A 26,275-nucleotide genomic window follows, 5' to 3' on the forward strand; every position below is an offset into this window, starting at 1 on the left:
CTTAACAGTCCCTGGCACCTAGCGGGTGCTTATTAAGTGAAAGGATAGATTAATACAATGAGTACTTACTATGTTCTAGTTACTGTAAAATTCCCTCAAGGAACTTTCTCAAGTCTGAATTTCAAAGGTCCATGTTACTTTGTAAATGATTTACTTACTTTTACTTTAGGGGACAAAATTAGCAGTTCTGAGTGAAATAAGTATGAAAGATATAAGGGTATATACATCTATATAAATGCATGTGTACATATGTTTGTGTATGGCATGTTGCAAAGTAAAGTGAATATTTTACTGTGGTTGCTGTCAAGAAACCTTGAAAGCTACTACTTTAGTGAATACTGTTGTGCAAGAATTGCCTAACAAATATGTCTAGGAAAAAAACTGTTTCACATATAAACTTCCCCAAGCATCTTTCTGTCTATATCTTTGGCTTCTAATAGTTCTTTGCTTGGAGTCAAAAGTCAGAATCTCTGAAATCTTCCAGAAAAGACCATTTAAATTAAATGAGTCCATCAAGATTTGGAGGAAAGCCACTTGAAAGAAAAGAAAATATATTACATTCTACCTTTAATTTTCAAAACCTGAAAACTAATGGTATTTCATCTATTCTTTTTGATGGCCCATGTGTCCCAGTCCTGTGATTTCCTTAGCGTCCTATAATAGTTTTTGCTATTATGCTTTTAGTGTTTTTCTTCCCAAGATGCTCTTTCAAGATCCAACTCAGAAATCCTTTTTTCTCTAATAAACTTTCCCTGACTAACCCTCTTCCTTTTTTTTTTTTTTTGAACTCTGAATTTTTTCACCATGTTAGTATATATTTCTCAGTTTTTGCACACTATACTATCATGTATTCGGTCAAATATATGTTATTTTTTATTGTAGCCTCTGTGTGTGTGTGTGTGTGTGTGTGTGTGTGTGTGTGTGTGTGTGTTTGCTGTGTTCTTGCTCCTTAATCTCACATGACCCACACACACTGTCCAAATCACTTTAATCTTCCTTGAAGAAATACATTTTTAAATCCCTTTCCTAAAAAATTAAATGTAAGTCATTACTGGGGTACTTTCCTTCATCTCCTCAAGGTTCTCACGAAGTAAAACATCCGCCCCTCCCTCCCCCCGCTCCCACTGAATCTTCTGTCCCTGTTGGCTCTACTGAGAGTCCCACTGTTAGCCCTTCAAGTCCAGTGTCTCTGCTCCTTCTTGGAGTGTGAGAAACTTTGCCAAGGCTGATAGCTATAGTAGCTTAGATATAACTTCCTGTGTTCGGTATTTTCTGTTGGTCCTTCAAGGTTGACATTTTATGAGGTGCCTGGGTGACTCACTTTTGGTTACAAAAGTGACCAACTTTTGGTTACAGCTCAGGTCATGATCTCAGGGTCGTGGAATCGAGCCCAGTGTTGGACTCCGTGCTCAGCACAGAATCTGCTTGAGATTCTCTCTCACCCTCTCCCTCTGCCCCTCCCCTCATGCACATGCTCTCTCTCTCTCTCTCTCTCTCTCTCTCTCTCTCTCTTAAATAAATAAACCTTTTTAAAAAACAGATTGATATTTTACTCTTTTCCTTCGCTATTCTGTCCTTGAGAACCCTAAGAAAATTGCTTAGTAGCATGGACAGAAAAGGTATATAGACAATATGGGGCCCTAAATTTTTTAAAATACGGTTTTAGGGGTGCCTGGGTGGCACAGCGGTTAAGCGTCTGCCTTCGGCTCAGGGCGTGATCCCGGCGTTATGTGATCAAGCCCCACATCAGGCTCCTCTGCTATGAGCCTGCTTCTTCCTCTCCCACTCCCCCTGCTTGTGTACCCTCTCTTGCTGGCTGTCTCTATCTCTGTCAAATAAATAAATAAAATCTTTTTAAAAAATTTTTTAAAAATTTTTAAAAAATGGTTTTAAAGCCCTGGAAGTTGGAAGATTGGGTGAAAGTAAAAGAATTGAGAAAAGGGGAGTTACAACCTGGAAAGTCAAATTACAGGTCTTAGAATTCAGCCTAGCTCCAGTAATGCTCCAGGAACACTGCTGTATCCTTAATATGTGCTTGTTGAGTTGATGAAACAGTATTTGCAAAACTATTCCCTACAACTGAATTACGAGTTAAAGATTTTAATAATTCAAGATTACTACCTATGCTCTCTTGCTGGCTGTCTCTCTCTCTCTGTCAAATAAATAAATAAAATCTTAAAAAAAAAAAAGATTACTACCTATGACACTGGTGATCTTTTAAACAAGTGATCATATCAAAAATAAGGCATAAACCTTGTTTTAGGAAGAAGAACAGTGTTATAAGACCCCACTTGCAATTCCAGTTTTCAGATTAATGAATATGATAAAATTAAGATGGAATAAAAATTTTAGAAGACAGTTAAATAAAATCCAAATTGGATGTGGAATAAAGGCCAAATTGTTATTTTCATTCATGTGGTGCATATTTCCATATGTTCTGAAAATCCTCAAGAACTTGGCACAAAGTTCTGCTGAAATAATTTCTGCTTCTTAAATGACAGGTGCCTCATCTTTTATTGTAGTATTAATTCAGAATTCCATCAAGTAAGAAAATGAATAACACAAAAGATAAATTTATAAGCATTTGCCTAACTTTAGCCATAGAATCATTACTTTCTATTTCCTTCCTCTCCTTCACCTTCTGGCCTCCTTATGTCTTTATTTTCTCCTTCTTTTCGTTTTAACCACAATCACTTCTCTATCAGATGGTTCTTGTTTCTACTTCTGAATACATTTAAATGCCATTTATAAAATCATAAATTCTTATTGAATTTATGCTTAAAAACCTAATGGGATTCAGCAGTAGTTTGAAACTGCAACATAATTATTAAATGTAGGTTTTAATACCAGTGATGATTCACATTTTCCAACCTCCATATTTTACAATTTGTTTTTCTTGGCAAGGGTTTAAGTATCCATGAATAAGGCGAAAGGTTTCTTGAATTTTGGCTTTTAGTGAAGGAATGAATCTTTTCCTGTCTTCTAAAAAGTTACTTTACCTTTTACAAAAAGATATAAGCAGTAGAAAATGACAGATACTTAAATCTACTCACTGATTTAAGCCAAAGTCGCTGGACTTTTTGCTTAGGAAACCCTCCCTGATAGGAGGTTATCTGGTTGTTAGGGACCTTACAAAAGTCATGTTTATAGTCACTGAATTTTAGAATTAGAAGGACTTGAGACAATAAGTCTCTCATTTTTGAGATGAGGAATCTGAGAAAGACAGTTTGTGTCTTGTCCAAAGTCATATGAGAGGCAAAGTAAGAGGCAAAGCAAGAATTGGAAATCAAGTTTCTTGATTCCAACTCTAGGATTATTTTTATACCATTATGTTATGAACATGGAAAGCAAGCTGATTGCTTACCTAAAATTTATTATATTGTGTATATCTTAGAACTTGTCATTTCTTTCTTCTTTTAATTTTTTAAAAAAGATTTTATTTATTTTCGGGCGCCTGGGTGGCGCAGTCGTTAAGCATCTGCCTTCGGCTCAGGGGCTGATCCCAGCATTCTAGGATCGAGCCCCACATCAGGCTCCTCCGCTTTGAGCCTGCTTCTTCCTCTCCCACTCCCCCTGCTTGTGTTCCCTCTCTCACTGGCTGTCTCTCTCTCTCTATCAAATAAATAAATAAAATCTTTAAAAAAAAAAAAGATTTTATTTATTAGAGAGCATGAGCAGGGGGAAGAGCAGAGGGGGGTGGAGAAAGAATCTCAAGCCTACTCCGCACTGAGGATGGAACCCAACGTGGGGCTCCATCCTACAACCCTGAGATCATGACCTGAGTCAAAACCAAGAGTCAGAGGCTTAACTGACTGAACTACCCAGGCGCCCCAGAACTTGTCATTTCTATGCTTTATTCTTTGAGTTAAAATATTTTGTATTAGTCATCTGTTTTCTGATTTGCCATCTAAGAATCTTCATTTGTCTTCCCTTCTATATCCAGTCTACATAATGCTGCTAAGTAAGCTAATCTTTCTAAAATCTAGTCCTAATTATGCCACTTACCTGCTTAAAAACCTTAATATCTCTCACCATCTCCATCTACTTATTACATTGTTAAATAAATTAATAAATCCATTGTCCTAACTTATTAAAGACTAACTCTACCTTTCAAATTGTAGTGCTTTCTGCTCCTGTACTCATCCCTTGTGATCCAGCCAAATTGGACCACTTGTTATTCTCAGAATATATCTTTCATTTTCTGTACCTCTGTGTCCTTCCTTATTATAACTTCACATTAATTTTTACCTGTGTTTCTAGATTTATATCAAATTCTGGGGTACCTGGCTGCCTCAGTCAGTAGACCATGCAACTCTTGATCTTGGGACTGTGAGTTCAAGCACCATGTTGGGGGTAGGGTTTGCTTTAAAAAAAATTTCCCTCCACCCTAAAGCCTTCTTTTGTTCTCTTTCCTTTTAATTTCAATTGCAACCTACTATACTCTGACTTTAGTTTTTGCTTTCATCTTAATTATTCTTATTTTTATTTAATCAGATGAGTCTAGCAGAGTTCCATATAACCCTGGAAATAAGTGGTATCTAATGTGTTCATTGGTTGCTAAAGTTCTTGAAACAGATATAAGACAGTTATTGCTACTCCGTTTTATTCCTACAACAGATAATCAAAAATCTGCTCAAATCATCACAACCAAGAGAAGTCCTACAAGTATATATTAGTATTTATTTGCTAGAGAAAAAAGAAAGACTTCATTTTAAAGTCACTTATTGCTGGTTATAAGCTCATTTAGACTTCTGTTTTTATCCCACATGCTATAAATTTTCTCATTACCTTGCAGGTCAGCAAAGTAAAATAGTAGCTTGTCATAAAAGTGCTTAGTTGTTCCTCAAATTGAATTGTGTTTACTATTTACCCCTATTATTTAATCTGTATGTAGGGTATCTTATGGTTTTTGTTTAGTTAACTTGTTGGTTTGTTTTTTGCTGTTCTTCCTGCTCCTATCGTAAATCTTTGACACTTATCCTTATATGGTACTCTTTGATACCCAGTATCTGCCAGTGATGTCTGGACTTTATATATCTTTGAAAATATAATTATAATTTTAAAATTCAGAATAAGGTATTATCTTAGGAAAAACTATCACCCTGATTATTTGTAAGGGTTTTTGTTTGTTTGTTTATTTTGGGGTTTTTTGGCTTAAACAACAGAAATTTATTTTCTCACACTTCTGGAGTCCAGAGTGATTATTTGTATGTTACTTGGAAATGAGGCAAATGCCAACAACCTTTATGGTAACTTTCCAGAGCAGAACTGCCAATATGACCAAGATATGGATTGCATAAATACTCACAGAACACAGCAGACCAGCAATTTATGAAATATTTAACCAAATCTTAGAAAATCTCAATACTCATATATACAAAGATCTTTTGCCTTTTTAAATAACATTCTTTTGATCAGTTTAACTCATTCCAGTGCACATTTATCTAATCACACTATGTGCAAGGCAGAGTTCTAGGATAAGATATAAAACCCAGTTCTCAAGAAGTTCATAGGCTAAGGGAAAAAAGAGACCATGTAAATAAATTATAATGCAGAGCAAGAAATAGTATAATAGAGGCATATACACAGCACTGAGTTAGTGAACCCTGATCCCAAAAATAAAGTATGAACGCAAGAAATCAAGTCAGTATAAATCTGCAGAGGTATTTCTTCTTTGCTTAAGGTAGGCAAGTGCTTTGTCTTTATCGTTTGGTAAATCAACAAGGATTCTGTGCAGAGAAATATGTTAGATGCTTTGAGGATACAAAGTGGGAAAGAGTTTCTGCGCTAAAAATTTATAATCTAGTAGGAGAGATAAACTGTCTATACAAATAACTATATTTCCAGTCTGCACATAATTGCCGTAAGAGAAACCTTTACAAATTGAGCAAAACTCTTCTGCAATGCAGAAAGCCACTTCTGGAGATAGGGAAAGGAGAGACCATGAACAATTCAAGGAGGCTTCCATTAAGCAGAAGATGGCTGAACTAACCCTGGAGGGATTGGTAGGATTTTGACAAGGGTGGTTGAAGGGCATTCTAATTCATTTAGTGCCTACATGTGCAAGGTAGCATGAAGGCAAAAAAGCCTGGGGCATGTTCAGAGAATAGCAAGTATTCTAGTTTGAGTGGCATCTGGTACATATATAAGGGAATAGTAAAAGAGCAGGCTAGAAAGGAAAAGTAGGGGCGCTTTATGGAGGACCTTTGAAAGTCAGGCTGTGGAACTAGGACTTTTATCAGGAAGCAATAGGTAGCTTTTTGGGCAAAAGCTAATCGAAGTTGATACTTAGGAAGGTGAATCTAATGGTCATGTTCAAGGATGCATTCAAGCTGAGGGTGACTGGTACCAAAGACTGGTTAAGTGACTATATAATCTAGGCAAGAGGTAGTACAGGCCTGACCTAGGGTTTTGTTTGTAGGAATGGAAACAAGGCTACAGATACTACAGGCCTTATGCTTATAAAATGTTCTTGGCAGAACTTTGAAGCTATCAGATGCAAAGAGAAAGTGTCAAAGGGACTCTGGAAGTTAGACAGGATATATGGTGATGATATCAAATAAAAATAATAGAAGAAATTATTCTCCCAAAAATGTAAAGAGAAAACAGATCAGAAAATTGGTAGCTGAATTCTAGAGAAAGACTGTCTTTAGGGAATTTAACAAATGAGAAAGAAGATAAGCAACAGAAAGATGAGAGAAGAAAGGAAAAGAAAAGCCTGAGTAGCTCGGTCAGTTAAGCCTCTGACTCTTGGGGCACCCGAGTGGCTCAGTCATTAAGCGTCTGCCTTCAGCTCAGGGCGTGATCCCAGGGTCCTGGGATCGAGCCCTGCATCAGGCTCCTCCGCTGGGAGCCTGCTTCTTCCTCTCCCGCTCCCCCTGCTTGTGTTCCCTCTTTCACTGGCGGTCTCTATCACTGTCAAATAAATAAATTTTTAAAAATCTTTAAAAAAAAAAAAAGCCTCTTACTCTTCACTTCAGCTCAGGTCATGATCCTCAGGGTAATGCGATCAAGCCCCGCATCAGGCTCACCAGTCAGTGGGGAGTCTGCTGGAGAGTCTCTCTCTCTCTTTCTCTGCCCCTGCCCCCCCCCGTAATCTTTCTCTCGCTCTCTCTCAAATAAATAAATCTTTTAAAAAACGGGGGTGGGGGAAAGAAGATACACAGCAGAAAAGTAGGAAGGAGAGTTTCTAGGACAAGGTTTCAAACTCTGAAATACCAGTTAAGTCTCATTTCTCACCTATTAAATTATCCACTGGAATTAGGAAATCCAAACAAAAGAGCTTGAATGTACAGGATTAAGCTGGGGAAAATTGTCCAAAGACCCAAAGGAGGGAAAATATTTATTCAAGAAATGAAGAGTAATTGGCAATGCAAAGAAATTTGGAGATTGAAACTAAACCTCTGAAAGAATAGAAGGAAATGAGTACTCATTTTATTTTTAAAAATTATTCCTAAATTTTACACTATGCAGAAATCCTTCTTCCCTCAAGAAAAGCAATTAAGTCCTATTCAAAAAAGTCAAGAGGAAAGGCTAAGATTGGTGAGAACACAGTCTCTGAAATGGATGTAGGTGGAAGCCAACTTGTAATACAATGTACAATAAGTCAAAATTGCTGTTAGCAAAATCCCATCTGTTAGCCCAATCACTTTATAATGTTCAGTGCAATAAAAATGCCAGTATTTTGTTACTAGCTCTGTGCTGTGTTACCTTCAATTACCCATGTGTTGTTGATACCCAATGAAAACTCATCCTTTGACTCCAAAACTCCACAGGCAAGCACTAAGATTGGATAATGTGTTCTCTCAGATTCTGACAAGAAGTAGAAAGATAGACATTTCTTGAATTCTAGTTTTTAGACTAAAATGATTGGCTCCCATTTCATTATCAAATGCAATATGAGCTTTTCAGAAATATTCAGTATCCTTTCAAACCTATTTTTCATACAGCAAGGGTAGGTGAAATCACACTTTCCATCTGACATTTATTGAGTACCCTGCTACATGCTCTGTTGGGTGTTTTCTACCATTTTTCTGTGACTTTTTTTTTAATAGCCTGACTTGTACACTTGGCTAATTTCTTTTTCATTGGATTTTTTTCTTTGACTTCTTTTTCTTCTCTCTGAGGATACCTGGATTGATCATTACTTCCATGGCTATCCTTGCTACTTCCCACTGGCCATTGTGAACTTGTTTGTTTATACATTGGACTTGTTACAATCTACTTTGTACGTGATTATTATTAGCTAGCAAGAAGGAAGGAAGTGATACTGGTATTGGTGATATTTGAAAGTGGTATTTTAGGGGCGCCTGGATAGCACAGTCGTTAGGCATCTGCCTTTGGCTCAGGGCGTGATCCCGGCATTCCGGGATCGAGTCCTACATCGGGCTCCTCCGCTGGGAGCCTGCTTCTTCCTCTCCCACTCCCCCTGCTTGTGTTCCCTCTCTCACTGGCTGTCTATCTCTGTCAAATAAATAAATAAAAGATTTTTTTTTTTAAAAGTGGTATTTTATATGTATATCCATAGGTTAAAATTCAGACCGGGGAGAAATTAGCTTTTTCTTATTTGTTTCGTTTTTTTCTACTAAAGATAGGAGACTAGATGCTTTTTTGTTTTTACTATATTTTGTTACGTTATTAAATCACAATGTAGTCCTATAAATTCCTTTTTTTACTAGTCCAGTAACATTTTGGACTGTGAATATTAATATTCTCTCTTCTTCCTCAGAAGACCAAGAGACCTAAGGAATAGAGGAGCTTTTGTGATAGGTCTGAACTTAAGAGTCAAAACAACTAGAAACTGGTGATCTCTGTAAAATCCATATTCCTCTGCCATATCTTATACCTTACCCTTGCCGCTTTGCTCACAGAAAGATTTATAAAAACAACTCTGCCCTGTGCAGTTGTCCATTTCTGTGTTTTACATATTGTTTTCATTTTATTTTTACCTTATTTTCTTAAAGTTAATTTTGTATGACTTCCAGACTAGAATAAGTTGGGTCGTTAGAGTGGCCTCAGGGCTTTATGGTGGCAGTGGTATCACACCCTGACAACTTGGGAAGGATCATGCATGGAATATGGAAAATATAAAGGATATTGGTACACCTTTAAACTGAGAGAAAGGAATCATTAGGCAGTTAACAGAATGCTAATCTCTCCCATCTGAGATTTTCCCTTTGTCTAATACTTAGCACTGGTCCATAATGCCTTTCTCGTTGTCGTGAATACATATGTATCTAAACTCATAAGAATTGATTATTTATCTGACTTCTGCTGTCTTTTTTTTTTTTTTTTAACGTTAGTGATTTGGGTTTTAGTGTTTTGGGTTAGTTTGGTTTGTTTTGGCTTTTTTGTTTTTTGGTTTTTTGTTTTTTGGGGTTTTTTTGTTTTTTTTGTTTTTTTTGCCAGTGAATGAAAAAAATAAGACTTGTCAAAAGATACACATTTTACTTTTCTCAAGGCTAACAAGCTGAAGCCTACTCTTCATAGGGCCTTCAATTCTTCATTGGTAACTTAATTAAAAAGAAAAAATCTGTTTTGAAACATATAAGTACCCTACTAATAACATAATTTAGGGGTCAGCAAACTTTTTCTGTAGAAATCCAGTGAGTATGGTCTCTATTGAACTAGTTAACTCTGCGGTAACATGATAGCAATAATAGACGTGTCAATGAATGAGCATTGCTGTGTTCCAGTAAAACTTCATTTATAAAAATAGGCAGTGGGCCCAATTTGTCTTGCAGGCTGCTGACCCTGGGCATAATGTATTGATCGTACATTATATTAAAGCCCCCTATTGGTTGAAGGAGAGGCTCAGGGAAAAAAATTTTTTAAAAAGGAAAGATGTTACTACTTATCTGGGGCTTTCTAGCTGGTAAGATAAAAAGCAAGAAAATGACAATTATATAGGACACGTAAAGTAAAAAAGAGTTTAGAACTAGAGTTATTCTTCAAAGGATTTCAAATATAGATTACTGATAAAGTAGAGTGTTTATGATTTAGTGCAGCAGCTCTAAGTATAGGAACTGTATCCTTTGTACAATAAGATGCAAAAAGCAATGTATGAGATGCTTAAGATAAATGATCAATCTGTTTTGTCTTTGGCTTGGTCATAAGCTTTTTTAACCACTAAATAGAGAACTACAGATTTGTTGAATGTGCCAGGATATTTTAGAATCTGTACTTTAAGATGGACCCACACTGAACTTCCGCTGGAATAATTGAGTAAGAGAGACTGGATTTATCTTCCCTCCTTAAACAATGTAAAACCAGACAAAATAAATAAAACAACAGTCTCCAGACATTAGACAATAGCCAGCACAGGACAGTGATCCCTCAGAGAAGGTAAACAAATGAGAGAATCCTACAATTGCCATACATTCTGTTTAAACAGAGTTTCTAGTCTACAGTGCAGGAAGGGAGGTCCTAAACCCAGAGGTCCAACTGAACAGAAACTGAGTTAAGAACTGAAGGAGGCCAAGATAGGTAGAATTTACAGGAAAGAATACCAGAGAAGAAAGCTACACAGACACAAAACACACACACTAAATATCTGCAGGGGGTTCCCTGGAGTCTTTAGGTGAATGCTGGTCAGCACGTGTATATGAGGAGAGTATTCAAGGTGAAGGATGAAACCACTGGAAAGAAGCAGACGGAACATTCCCCCAAGTTCACACAGGGTGATAGCAGTTTATGTCTCCAGTAGCCAGAGTGGAGAAACCTCTAATAAATGGGATATTTTATTTAGTACTCAAAAAGATATTATATCAGTAGGATATCAGATTTGCTCTAGATTAAAGGCTGCTGTCATTTCACCTACCAAAGCTTAAAAATAAACCTAGAAAGGACCAAACTATTTCCAAGTAACCTAACTGAATTTCAGAGTAAATGTCAAGAATGTGTAAAGTAATACCAAAAATCCAGCACCCAAAAACATAAAATTCATAATGTCCAACATCCAGTCAAAATTACTGAGCCATGTAAAGATGCAGGAAAATACAATCCAAAATGAGAACAAACATCAGTCAATAGGTATGGATTTAGAAATGGCACAGATGTTAGAATTATTTGACAAGGATTAACATTTCTAAATATATTCTGTATCTCAAGAAGGTAAAGGAAAGCATAAGCCTGTTAAGAAGAGACATAAAAAAGAATTTCTAGAGAGGAAAAATGCACTGGATGAAAACAGACATTGCAGAAGAAAAAAATAGTAATTAGTGATATGTAAGACACAGCAGCAGAAGCTATTTGAAATTAAACACTGAGAGAATAAAGTCACTGAAAAACAATGATCCGTGCATGAATGAGCTGTGGGACAGTATCAGGTGATCTAATATACGTATATGGAGTCTTAGGAAAGAAGAGAGTGAAGGAAAAATATTTGAATTCATAAATGTTCCAAATTTGATGAAAGCTATAAACCCACGAATCCAAGAAGTTCAACAAATCGCAAGCCCCAAAAAAGAAGGAGAAAACCATGCCAAGAAACATCACAATGAAATTGCATGTAATCAGTGATAAAATCTTAGAAGCAGCCAGGTTAATTTTTTTTTTAAGATTTTTTATTTATTTATGTGACAGAGAGACAGCCAGTGAGAGAGGGAACACAAGCGGGGGAGTGGGAGAGGAAGAAGCAGGCTCCCAGCGGAGGAGCCCGTTGTGGGACTTGATCCTGGAACGCCGGGATCACACCGTGAGCCGAAGGCAGACGCTTAACGACTGCGCTACCCAGGTGCCCCCAGGTTAATTTTTTTTTAAGACACATTATGTACAGAGAAACAAAGATTAGAATAATAACAGTCTTAGGATCTGAAACAGTGCAGGCATAGAGCACTGAAAGAAAAAAATTGACAACCTAGAATTCTATACCCAGCAAAAATACCTTTCAAAAAACCAAAACAAAGACTTTTTTAGGCATAAAAGCTGAAAGAATTCATCAGTAGAAGACCAGCACAAACCATTCAGGAAGGCTCAGATCCAAGTGCTACCTATAATAATTACAGCTATATGGTCTTGGACATACTTTAATTTCTCTGAACCTTCAGATACTCATCTGTGAGGTGAGAAATCTATTTTATGGGATTTTTATGAGGATCAAATGAGATAAGGAAAATAATAGACATTTGCTGAGTGTTTCCTTTGTGTCAAGCATGTGTTGTCTCATTAAAAATGGAAATATAATATCCAATAAGAGCCCCAATAACAGGTCTGAGATTTTTCTTATACTATCATCTCTCCTCTTTCTTCAGTATCTGAAAAACTTGGTTAGTCTAGAAGTTACCAAAACAGCTAATCAATCAAATTTTGTTGAAGTACTTTTCCTAACTTTGTTTTCTTTTAGTTACCACCATTAAATATGCTTAAAGTTGGGAATGAACAACTCTCCTTGCTATAATAGACTCATCAGCTAATAAACTACTTTGGGAAAGGGTTAGGTATGTCCTAAGCTAAAACTATTTTTTTGCCTTGTATTTTGGCTGCCTAATGTTTTTTTCAGTCATGTTTATTGAGGTATAATTTATATACTGTCTATGTAACTTTTATTATAAACCTATTGGATCGGGGCCATGAATGTCTTTATAGCTTATACTTTGCCCCACTGAGTTTTTGGCACTCAATAAATGTTAAATAATATTTCTATTCAGCATTCTGCAGACAGGAAGCATATGGTAATAAATGTCAGAGCACAGGTTGAAAATCCCCAAAAAGTTGTGTGTTATATTCCTTGGAAAAGCCAGCACAGAAATTTTGGTGAATAAAATTATTTTAAAAGGCAGTTCCCAGGCACATAATTTACTTACTGATTTTTCTCTACCCTTTTACTTTATTTTCAAATTTAAACTTTTCCTCATCAAAAATAGTATAACATTAATGCAGTGTCATAAAAAGTATATAAATGACTTTTTAGATAGCATAAAGAAAAGGTAGTTCTTAGTCTGAAGGACAGCATGAGGAAATATTTAAAAGCTTAAGCAACATAAGTCTTTATGATATATTACATGAAAAGAAATAAGCAGCAGGTAGTTCTTTATCATTAAATATTAGCATGATTTTGAAGTGTATCCCTGCTACAGCTGTCACAGACCTTATAATAGTATTAGACTTTGATTCAATAATATTTTTCTCACCCGAGGATCTGGCACTACTTAAATACCTTACTCTGTTCTCAGTAAGGTAATCGTTGCTTCAGAATAATGAAGGGCATTGTAAATTGAAACTAAACTTGAGGCCAAAAAGCAAATTTTATGTAAAAGATAATATATCCCAGTTATCTGTATAGAAGAAATTGTTAACCATAATCTGTTATACAAAACCATTTAGATAGTATGTATTTAAATTATCTTTTCATAATTTGCTCACCCTGTGATTGATCTGTTGACTGGACTTACTTTGATTTGATTCGATTTTTGTGAGGATTTTTGTAAGGATTAACTAAAACTATACATAGGAGATAAATACTTGTTAAATGGAGCAATAACAAAGTAAAAACAACATTAGTGGTTTGGTGGCTCCATTCGCCCTTGGCTTTTCCAAAAGCTCTGGACTCCTGTGACTTGACTGTGGACCATGCCCCCCTCACCCACACACCCCCCACCCCCACCGTGAATTTTCTGCTTCGTCCATGCTTTGGAGCAGCAAAGTAATTTGTTCTGGTTGGATGGGCTGCTTTCTGTGGATAGTCAGAAGTTACCTTTGTTTGGTCCTGAGTTGGATCTTCTGCATTTTTATTTCATTACATGAAGTTTCAGACTATACCAGGACCCCTCATGTCTGAGATTAAAAATAGAGTGGTAACATTAGCAAGCAGATGATGGTTCTAACTGGGTTCAGTGCCTTCAAGTGCAGAGCAAGAAGTGCAAGGGCAAGGGTTATGAGCTGTGGTAGTGATGGTCGTTAATAGTAATACCCTTCAGATAACCCTGGAGAAAAGAGAGGTAAATTTTGTTTTTAAAGGCATTTTCTAACTTCTAAAAATAACTTTGTAGTATGTTTAATAGGACCATAGAAAACTATCTTTCTTTACAGAAGCAAAATAATAGTTCCTACAACTAAAAAGTAAATTTCACAAAGTCAGAGGGTACAAGGTCAATACAGAAATCATTTGTATTTCCCTATAACTAGCAACAAATAATTGGAATTGAAATAAGAATATGGACAACTTAGATTTTAGTTTAATATTGATTACAGATCATTCTCCTTTATAAATTAAAACTGCGGTGTTATCAGACAAACTGCAGAGAAAACAGTTTTCTCCTCAATTGAATATAAAGGAAATAGCTCTTTGATACACACAAACATGCACCTGAGCTTCTCCTTCCTTTCTGTATAATCTAAGGATTGTGCTTTCTAATAGTGGCTTGCTAATCCCTCTGGCAATGTAAGTATTCCATAGTTTTCATTAACCATGAATTTCAGCTTCTTTCTTTTGTAAACCTCAGAACCCATACGTGGTGGTTGTTTCACTAGCACCCTTTTAGCCTGGTCGATGAAGCAGCAAGCCTACTGCAAATCCTAAATAACGTGGTGTAGATGAGAGTCTGAGACTTTAATTATATGTCATTTTATTCACAACACTCGATTCCAGGAAGGAAAAAATGACTTTGCTGTTGTAAAAGACATACTATGTGAGTATCATTCATTGTAAACCAAAAATGATACTGTATTAGAGCATAGACAACAATGGGAACTAATTCTGAAAATGTGACCTGTCTGGGAAACTGAATAATAGTGAAAGTTATCAAAATGGAAAGAAGTGTTAATGTGAAATCCAGCCCTCTCAGAAATACTCTTCCCTGGCCTGTTTGGTTTTGCTTTTGTTGCTTGTCATGCATGAATGAAAGTGCTACACTCTCAGGGGAGCAGGAAAGCCTCTGTCAGTTGTTTATTTCCTTAATCCCTCCTCCTTTGTGATTTTTTATGTCAGATCTAAAATGGAAAGCCTGTAAATATAATGATTATCACATGGATAATCACCTGCATTAGGAACCGCCCTGCTTCTCTATTCTAACCCTAGCTGTTCTCCGCATGTCACATCCACTCTGCGGTTGGATTTTAACCTGACTGCTTCATTAGATTTGTGAACTCAGTACGTGGCGCCCTGGGGCAGCACAGATGGGGACATGCTTGTTTTCTTTTCTCACTTTTGCTGCAAAGACACACTAAAAAGTCCCTTTCAATTTAGTATGATCAATTCACTTGGAATTAACCCTGATATTTGGAACCTGCCTTACTCTTCTGCCCACCATCTATACCCCTTTTTCCTTCCCTACTTTCAGACCTAATGCCTCTTCTTTCTGTCCCTCCATGCAGTGAATCTGAGGACTAAAATTCTGGTTAAAATTCTTACTAGGTCAAACTGTTACCCTGTGTTGTTTCATTATTTGTTTTGCTGGGAGGGAAAAAATAAATGTTGTACCATCATTGTATCTACAAACACCTTCAGATCAGAGGTTAGCTGTGGGAAAGTCTGCAGTGATGTGAGCCAGCTGCCTTCTCTAATGGAGTGACTGGGGGCACCAGCTCAAGATCAAAAGAAGGTGGGAGGAAGTCAGGAGATAAGATCTTTTTAAGCTATAGAACAAGTGCTTAGCTTTTCAGTGATAGGGCACAGCTCTGCAAACCTGTGTGAGGGGGCGCTAAGATAAAAAATTGAGTTGACTTCTCTTCAGCGTATCCTTCCTCAATCAGAAATATGTTGGCACTTCAAATAGTTTACAGATGTGGAAGTGTCCTAGGGCCTGGTTTCCTTAAAGAATAATGATCTGACATTTATGTATGTGTCTTCTTGCAATTAGTCAGTTCCACTCTACCATAACAGATCACAGTTAATTGCTTCTCACATCTGTGTGAGCAAAACTGGACATTAAAAAAGCATTTTAACTACTGTATGTTGAATTTTGAGTTTTTTATGTCTTAATGCAGTTTTAGTCATACAGATTCTTCATATTAATTTTGTCTTCTGGTTCTCTGGGCTTCTTTCATGCCTCTGATGAAGCTCTATATAAATAAGCAGTTCTAGCAGAGCTTTTCAGATATCTTTTTGATATAAGAATTAGCTTGGTTAATTCTTGGATTGGACAGCTTGGAAAAATATTACATTGGTATCTTTTGAAACTTAACCTTTTTCTTGACATTCAGGCCAGCAAATATTATTGACTATATGGTATATCAAGTTCTGTTATAAGTAAGTTGTCCAAGAGGCCAGCCTTGCTCATGCCAATTGTTACGATCATAATTCAGTTTTTCATTAATCTACGTCACCAAGGCTAACTCGATCAGCCTTATGCTTCTCTAGCAAACAGCCTGAGGAATTGTACTTTCAGCTTATCTCTGTTAACTTCAGCGTTTAGCTGAAATCATCCATTTCGACCCTTTCAAGCCCTCACAATGGGTCTTTAAATCTATATGTCATTAGTATATTGGACCATAATTGCATACATACTTCTTTTCCCAGTGTTTTCCTTAACACGTAGATAGTACCCAAATTTGTGCTGGAGACACTGACTTTCTGCCTTACATGGTTTGGTGCAGCAGTCGTTTCAGTTGAGTTGGATCTGCTCACTACTCAGGCTCAAATCCCATCCTTCTATTAATATCTCTTGGCAAAGATAATTTTGGAGGAATGTAAGTTAAGATGTAGAGGCTCTTGACAGTTGTCTGCAGTATTTTTTTTTTCATTTTCAAGAGGGAAGTTGAGTTGAAAAGTAATATTGCTTCTATTTTCCGTATCAGTCCTAAAATTAAAATATATGCAGAGAGTACAGAAAGGGAAAGGATTTGGTTACACAGATGTGTTTTTGTCATTTGATAGCCTGTTTTAAGAGCATTAGTGGATATAGTAATGTTCATCAGATTGTGCCCTTAAGATATTTAGGAACCTAGAAAAACCGTGATTTAAAAATTTTAAATAGGGGTGCCTGATGGGTGGGTCAGTTGGTTAAACATCCGACTCTTGATTCCGACTCAGGTTGTGATCTCAGGGTCGTGAGATCCAGCCCCATGTCTGGCTTCATGCTCAGCGTGTAGTCTGCTTGAGATTCTCTCTCTCCCTCTGCCCCTTCCCCTCTCGTTCTCTCTCTCTAATAAATAGATAAAATATTTAAAAAAATAAAATAAAAATAAAAATTTTAACTCTTTTTAGTATTCAACTTTCATTACCCTGTCATCTATATAAAAGAAATTGGGGAGAAGGAAGACTATGTGCTATAAAAGTTTTCAAACACACAAAGTAGAAATACTAAATACATCTAGATTTTTTTTGCAGGAAAACCTTCTCCAAATCTGACTACATAATTCTGAATAACCTCAGTGAGAAAGAAAAAATGGAAAATAGAAAATATCCCAAAAAGTGGCATGTTTGAACAGTTAGCTCCATGAAAAACTTAGATTGTTAAAAAGGCAACAAAATACAAATTTGAAATGAGCATTAAATAACAAAGACAATGCTAACAAATGAGATGACAATATATTTAAAAATTTCAGTGATAAAATACATCTAGATTTAATAGTTGATAACGTTTTGCCATTTTTACTTCACTTTAATTTTTTTTAAGTATTCTAAAATAAGGTACATATATCATGCCATTTTATCCCTGAATACTTCAGAAGAAACCTCTAAAATTAAGGACATTTACATTATCAAATTAATAATTCCTAATGTTATCTCAATCCTGTTTCATAATCAAATTTCTCTAATTGTCCAAAAAAATGCCTTTCTTGAATAGTTTGTTAAAGACAAGATTCAGTTAAGTTCTATACATTGCTCTTGGTCATTTTTCCCCTCCCCAAGTTGTCATGACATTGATTTATTGAAGAGACCAAGCTATTTGTCCTGTAGAATGTCCTACTTTCTGGATTTCCCCATTTACTTTCTCATTGTATCATTTAACTTGTTCTCCTATCCTCTATATTTCTGTAGACTGCAGTTATTGAATTAAAGTTTTGATTAATGTTAAAAATGTGGTCAGAAAACTTTATAGGTGGTGCTGTGTCCTTTATACTGCATCAGAATGACAGGCACAGAATATTTGGTGATTCCACTATTAATGATGAAAACTGATAAGATCGATCACTGGGTTAAGGTGATGACAGCTTGATCCTTCCATTATAAAGTTATACTTTGCTCCTCGTGACTGGCATATAATCTGGGATATTTTGATTCCATGAAATACCCAGCTTCCCGTCATCCTTTTATCTAATAAATTTAGCATCCATTGATGATCCTTGCCTGAGTAAATTTCATCAGGGATTGCAAAATGGTGATTTTCTGAATCTATACATTTATTAGCAGACATTCTTCTCTGCAGAAGAGCTTTCTGAAAGGTATTGTTTCAATTAAAAACACAACCACCAGTATGTTCCTTAGGTTTCAAATGATTGTCTTTCTTTGCTGGGGTCAAAACACCTGAACTCACTGTGACAGCTACAGTGAAAACATGCACTACATCTTCTTTATTCAACTTGTGAAGTGTGTTGACATTATGCTGCCTTTTTTTTTCATGCCAAGGAAAAAAAGAAATCTTTTTTGGTGTAAGAATAAAAATTGAACTATGTGGGTATATTGAGATAATTGTGTAAAAAGAAGACTGTTTGAATGAGTTTCAAAATGGATTATTTCTTCATTACCTAGCACTTTATAATTAACTGTTCTTTTTTTTTTTATTTCAGGAAGCTGCCACTTTTGCTAGAGAGCAAGGCTTTGAGGTGAGTTAACCCACAATTGCACACTAAACAGATCCTAAAGGTTTTTTCTAGCTGATAATGAAGTTCTTTTGGACAGTGATTGATGTGCTATTATACTCTCAGAGCCTCGCAGCAGTTGCCATGGAAACTTGGCAGTCGTCATGGTTTCTTTGTTCTGCCAGCACAGTGTTATGACGCACTCTGCTAGGTCTGCACCCAACATCGCCTACAGATGTTATTTATTGAATTTTGAAAAGCCTCTTGGGAAGCCAAGAGGTTGGGCACGGTTTCAAGCTGCCTCTGCAGATATGGGGCCTGTCAGTTTGTTCAGTTAAAAAGCTACCTCATTAGCTGTATTACATTTCATAAGGATTCACTGCTAAAGCAGTGGTGGAGCAAGACTAAATAGTGAAATATAATGTCATTTAAATAATTTCACCCCTACCACATGTAGATTATCATTATGCAAATTAATTTCCAAAAGGTTGTACTTAACAGTTGTTATGAACTGATTAATTTAAAACCTGCTCATATAAACTTCCTGTTTTAATCTCTTTTTTTTTCCATCTCTCTCTCTCTTCTTTTTTTTTTTTTTGATAGCATAAAACATATAAATTTTCTGAAACCAAGTATCAATAATTGACTTTAATTTCCAGGTCCTAATTCTGTTTTCCTAGTGGAAGTATTACTTGTCAAGATTCAAAACTTCATGTGGTTGTTGTTGGCAAAATTATGATAACAGACAAGACCATGTTTTTATCTATATAATATCCATCTTCTAGTTGATTGTTAGAAAACACTGACTTTAATCTGAACCCAGGTTAAGTGAAAGAGAATTCACAAACTGAGTTTATAAGTTTTATAAGCATCATAATTATTGAGCCAGAACTATGTAGAATGCTGTGTTCTGTACAGCAACTTGGAATGTTGCATGGTAGTAATTTTTAAAAATTAAACTGACTAGAGCTGGAATATAGAAACTCTTTTATTTACATGCTCAGTATTGTCTACCATCTACAGAAGCTGTGAGCATTGATTTAGATGTATCAGTAAGCTCACTTTGAACTCTTTAGAGAAAAGTGTTATATGAATTTGTGATGGAACTACTATTTAAATGTACTAAAGACAGATTCATTATCAAGCAACAAAGTAATACATGTGCATGTTACCCATGTCATAGGACTTGACAGCCAGACATAAAACTTCCTCTTCTTGGAGGAAGTCAGTAGCTTGTGGTATAAGTTCTATGAAAAAATCAATTCAGAGCAGAAAAGCTTGCTTCAAAATACTTGATTATTAGAACTATGATAGCTGCTTGGGAGTTTTCTTTTATTGTTTTAATACGTTCTTATAAATGTAGGGTTGAGTCACATGTAGAAGAAATAAAAATTTCCAAGTATTTTTTTAATCTAATTTAAGTTTCACTTTGTAATTTCCCAAACTGGTAATTGGTATTCACAAGTAAATATATTCAGGGTAATTTTCAATTTAAATGTCAAATGTTTTCATCATGAAAATTTAAGTAAATGTTTTCAGTCATGTCTTAAGGTTTCACTAATGTTAAGTTTTAATATTAACAATCGGTACTCTCTTTTGTTACATCAGTATTCTCCATAGATAAGAGCTTGTCGAATGTAAATTTATAGCTTGTTTTCAGTGCTAACATTAAAAAATGTATTTTAGTTCTAGAAAATAACTGGTTTTGTATATGCTTAGAAATATAACATGTTGCATAACAAATGATCATGACTCTAGTACCTGCAGATAATAATTTTTAAATAGTTTATTAAACCCAAATTCAGGGGCGCCTGGGTGGCACAGCGGTTAAGTGCCTGCCTGCAGCTCAGGGCGATCCTGGCGTTATGGGATCGAGCCCCACATCAGGCTCCTCTGCTATGAGCCTGCTTCTTCCTCTCCCACTCCCCCTGCTTGTGTTCCCTCTCTCGCTGGCTGTCTCTATCTCTCTGTCGAATAAATAAAATCTTAAAAAAAAAAAAAAAAGTACAGAGGATTTGCCTTTAACAGCTGTGCTTGTTGCCATGCCGGTCTTTGTGCCAGGTGCTCTGTTGTGTGCCCTACATGCATTTTTCGGGGCGCCTGGGTGGCACAGCGGTTAAGCGTCTGCCTTTGGCTCAGGGCGTGATCCCGGCGTTATGGGATCGAGCCCCACATCAGGCTCCTCTGCTATGAGCCTGCTTCTTCCTCTCCCACTCCCCCTGCTTGTGTTCCCTCTCTCTCTGGCTGTCTCTGTCTCTGTTGAATAAATAAATAAAATCTTTAAAAAAAAAAAAAACAAACCCAAATTCATGCAGATGATAAATTTTTAAATAGTTTATTAAACCCAAATTCATACTTTTATTGACCACTTGAGCTACATGCTTTGAATATGCTTGGTTTAAATTCAGTCTTAGCGACAAATTACTTTTTCTATTTTCTACTAACTGGCACATATTAACTTTTCTGTTCTTATTTACCGATTCTAGAATTTTTTTTTTACCATAAATCTGCTGTAATTGATTACAGCATATAAACAAGGCGATGATGTTTATAATAGTATATCTTATTACCTTCTAATATAGCAAAACTACTCTGTTGGTGATGTTGACAGTGATATGTTAGATTAGGTAAAGCACACCGTGTCTCGATGTGTCCCTTCATGGGTTCCCTAAAATACTGCAAGCATTGCAAAATATATAAGAGCCATGAGTAGAATATTTTTGTTATTATAAATATAATCCATACATGGATTGCTGTCTAGGGCAATTCAGTAGTTTTTAAATGTCATTAAAGTTTCCTTAGTCTATTAGACAGTAATAGGAAAGCCTAGGTTTGAAACTTGGTGTTTTTAAAGATTCGAACAAGAATAAATCACTTTATCTTAATGGTTTAATACCTATAGAAATGTGTCAGTGCTGTCAGGTCTACTGTGACAAAATAGACAAAATCTACATTTTATCCCTCTCAACCTTAACTTTACCTCTAAATTGGGGCATGAATGAGGAAAGAAATGAAAAGATTAAAAAGAAAGGTGAGCGTTTTTTTTCTTTCCACCAGCTCTGCTGTCCTATCCTCATTTTCTATTATAAATCCCAATCAGTTCCCAAAGCCACTGAGTATTGCCACTAGTGATATGTCTGTTAACAGACCAGTCCAAATGCCTCTAAAAATAACCAGTGTTTATTCATCAGGAAATATCTTCAGTGGCATTGTTTATGATATTCTGGTTAGCTTCTCTGCAAATTTTAGATAATCTTTCTTTTTAAAAAAATCTTTAATCTTTAAAATGAATTGGGCAATTTTTAGTAAGAAGAGGCAGCTTAGGAGGGCACTGGAGAGTGAGATAAAAACTGGAGCTGGGCAGAGCACAAAGCAGAAGAGAGGATATATATATATGTGTATATATATATGATAGAAAATTGCATAGTGCCTGATTTAAATGACAGACCTGCTAAGAATTTAAAATGACAATTCTTGAGGTAAAAAGTTTCATGAGGCCTTTTATTATTCTGGAAAATCAGTTCAGACTGCAGTATGTTTTTAAATCTACTTTACCTTGAACTGAAGCGATTAAAGGTTTGTATTTTTAGAACCTAAATAAAAATAAGGTACTTAAAAATGTTTCATTACGAAACGTTTAAAAGCTGTATTGAAAATTGATTTAAGTTAAATAAATACCTCCAAAACCTAAATATAATATTCTTTGTATTTTCATTCTTTGTGCAATGGACTCTATGCCAAATGATGAAGGTAGTTCATTCCTTCTCTACTGGGTCATTTATTCAGTTTACTCCAAGCAAAGAATTTTAATTTTATTTTAGATCTCTAAGATATATTACTTCTGACCATAGAGGAAACAAAGCAATCCTTTTCCCTTTTCCAACTTTTCCCACAGCCCCTGACTCTATCCAGAGAATCTCAGACTTGTAATCTTTCTCTGACCATTAATAACTTTATCATCTTGTACCACCAAGGCAGGAAAGTATTGAATTGTGTTACCCAGTATGGCATCCATTAGCCACATATGGTTATTTAAATTCAAATTAATTCAAATTAAATAAAATTTAAAATTCAGTTCCTAAATCTCAACAGGACATTTCAAGTGCACTCTATAGCCTATGTAGCTAGGGACTACCATATTAGACAGTGCAGATAAAGAACATATCCATCATCACAGAAAATGCCATTGATCAACACTGGATAGAAAGTCCACAGAGTATTCAGGAGGTATTGATTCCCAAAGAATTCTCCCAAGATTTTTCTAAGCTTCTTGTGTTCCTCACAAATACAAGGAATACAATGAATGATCACCCAGAGTTTCTGCAAATAAGACACTATGTTAGGTCGTGCTTGCTAAGAGAGTACAATGCTGCTTTTCTAGGTGACTGAGTCCCAAAAGAGGACAGTTTTAGGAGAGTAAATTAACAGAAAGAGAAAGGTAGTCTTAATTCTCTGCATTTAGTCATTTATTCATTCAATAAATATTTACTGAGCACTAACTCTGTGCCTAACACTTCGATAGACCCTGAAGACAAGACAGAAATAACCAGAGAGTATACTGTGAAAGAGAACATGAGAGGGTTTCCTGTTTTTTAGATACGATAGTCATGGAAGGACTCTCTGAAGAAAGTAAAACTTGAAAAATACGGATATCTAGCATTGACAGAAAAAAGCAAAACAAACACACAACAGGGAAACAAATTTCAAACAGACGGAACAAGAGTATATAGGCCCGCAAAGAGGAAAGAGCATAATGTACTATGTACTTCAAGAACTGACAGAAGGCCAATGTGACTGGAATGAAGTAAGCGAGGAGGAGGTAGTAGGAGATAAGACTGGAGACTGACACGTCATGTGAACACCATAATTATCATAGGAGTTTCTATTTGGAAAACAAAAGAGTGTGATATGGTTAAGTGAGGCAATGTGTGGGAACGCCACAATTGGTATTCTATAGAGTAGGTAGATTATGACAGTATTAACATTTGTATCATCAGCTTGTTAAAAATGGAATGAAGAGAGTGTATTCTTTAATTTGGAAGACAATGCTAAATTTAAGTGTGTGATCAGCAGTGACAATAAAAGCATAATTTAACATTTATAAAATGCCTCACAGTTTATAAAACCTTTTCCAACATATGATTAATACATTTAATATTCACACAAACCTTTTGGGGGTAGGTAGGGCGTGTATTGCCATTTTAGTTCAACAGATAAAAAAACAGGGTACATGACTTGTTCAAGGTCACACATAGCTAATATACCGTGGAGCCAGAACCAGGGACAGCTCTTTAAGTCTCATACTCTTTATATACTATACTTCTTTCTCATTCACATCCTAACATATTGGAGGAGGTGATTAGATTTCTAAATGACCTTGGAAAATGAGAAATATCTTGGAATTCAAAAATTGAAAATCACTAGGCTAAAATACGAGCCAGAATAATTAAGAGGAAAAAAAAAAACAGCAAACTTAAATACAAGATCAGTAATGACTTGTGCATGTGGCAGAAAAATTATTTCAGTTGAACATGCTATAGTTTTGTGATAACAACAGAAAGCACACTGCCGGAATTCAAAAAGCAGTACAGCCTGTGCATAGCATGGAATATTGGTTATGAGTGTAATTTCTGGGGTCAGACTTTGTGGGTGCTAGCCCTGCCTCCACCACTTAGTATATTTATGACCTTGGGAAGCTTCTTAACTTCTCTGTGACTCCGTTTATTCACCTACAAAATGAGGATATAGGAATAATACCTACTGCTTGTAGAAGTTAAGATTTAGTGAGCACTTCAGAGCTATATACATGGCTCATAGCTAAATTGTATGAGCTTTCTTCTACTCCTCCCCCCTTTTTCCTTTCTCTCCTCCCTTATTAGATACCATAATTGAATTCCCAATACTCAAAACTCTTGAGGGCTTTTCTAGAGATTTTGGGGCAACCTCAGGATATGACAGTTTTGGAGAGTATTAAAATGGTGGTCATTAGAGGAAAGAAATTAATATTTATTAAGTACTTAGCATGTGCTAAATATTGCATTAAGGTCTTTCACTTAACTCATCTTCTTTCATCCTCACAACAATTATTTTCAACTTTTTATTTTGAAATAATTTTGGACTTAGAAAATTTGCAAAAATAGGGAAAACACTCAGCTTTCCCTAATGTAACATCTTACACAAATGAAAGGTGTAATGATCAAAACAAGGAAGTTAACATTAGTATGCTACCAATAACTGAACTACAGTCTTTATTCTGATTTCACCAGTTTCTCCTTAATTTCCTTTTTCTGTTTGAGAATCTAATCCAGGAAAACAAATTGCATTTATTTGTCATGTCTTCTTTGTCTCTTTCTATCTGTGACAGTTTCTCATTCTTTCCTTGTTCACGATCTTGATCCTTCTGTGAAGAGTACTTGCCAATCATTTTATAAATGCCCCTCAATTTGAGTTTCTCTGATATTTTCTGTTAATTAAGTTGAGGTTATACATTTTGCCAGAAATATCACGGAAGCAGTTTGCCCTTCTCAGTGCATGATCTTGGGGAGGTATATGATGTCCCATTGTCTTAATGTTGATGATGTTCACTTTCATCACTGGGTCAAGGTGATGTTTTCCAGTTTATTTTTTGTAAAGTTACTATTTTCTCATTGTATTTAATAAATATCTTGGGGGTGATATTTGGGGACTATGCAAATATCTCATTTCACCTACTAATCTGTAATGAGAAGTATCTTGGGGGAGATACTTTGAGACTATGCAAATATCCTGATTCTCTTCAAACTTTTGCCCACTATTTGGTCATATTTCTTTCCCAACCTCATTTTTTTTTTTTAAGATTTTCTTTGAGAGATAGAGAGAGACATGCAGGGAAAGGGGCAAAGGGAGAGGGAGAGAGAGTCTTTAAACAGACTCCCACTCTGAGCACAGAGCCCGAGGCCAGGCTTGATCCCATCCATGACCCTGAGATGACAACCTGAGTTGAAACCTAGAGTTAGATGCTCAACTGACTGCACCCCTCGAGCGCCCCCCAATGTCTTTTAACATAAATATTTTCTTAATTTGTAGATGAGGAAATGGAGCCTCACAGAGTTTTATTTACCTGCTCAAGGTGCACAAACCTAGGTGTGTCACACTCTCAAGTCCCTTGTAATTTCATAATTCTGCTAAGATGTTAGCCCAAGTATAAGGGAGAAGAATCTATAGGGAGGTGGAGGTAGCTGCAGAACTAGAAACATTTAGCTTTGAGAAGACAGAATTGAGGTTTTAAGAAAAATTTTCATACTAGATGGGGGTCAACTATTGAGGCCAAAACAATGGCTCCTCAAAGGCACAGTAAGAAATTTAGATTTGGTGATCACTGACAGTGATCCCAGAGTGACAGAGGAGTTTTGTATGAACTGTGGACATGGATACAATTAGAATAAAGTTTAACCACCCTATAAAGATTTGTGTTTTATATTTGGGAAGTTTATTTCAATCTTGAATTGCCATTTTTATAAGCTTTCATTTGAGACATAAGAAAGTTTTCTTTGACTAGGTTACCAAAACTCCCATTAAAAAAAAAAAAAATATATATATATATATTTGAGATACA

The 26,275-nt window shown here is 35.9% G+C and overlaps 1 protein-coding gene across 2 annotated transcripts in view; it reads left to right on the forward strand.

Annotated features, from left to right (window-relative positions):
- The window catches only part of ADK (adenosine kinase), a 518,992-nt gene that overhangs the window by 402,027 nt on the left and 90,690 nt on the right, over positions 1-26,275 (forward strand). For both annotated transcript variants that reach the window (XM_034662708.1, XM_034662709.1), the window contains exon 8: positions 18,670-18,705. In XM_034662708.1, the coding sequence (XP_034518599.1) occupies positions 18,670-18,705 (36 nt within the window). The remainder of the gene's footprint in view (positions 1-18,669; positions 18,706-26,275) is intronic.

This window comes from Ailuropoda melanoleuca, chromosome 6 (assembly GCF_002007445.2).
Source record: "Ailuropoda melanoleuca isolate Jingjing chromosome 6, ASM200744v2, whole genome shotgun sequence".
In the NCBI taxonomy this organism is placed as follows: Eukaryota; Metazoa; Chordata; class Mammalia; order Carnivora; family Ursidae; genus Ailuropoda; species Ailuropoda melanoleuca.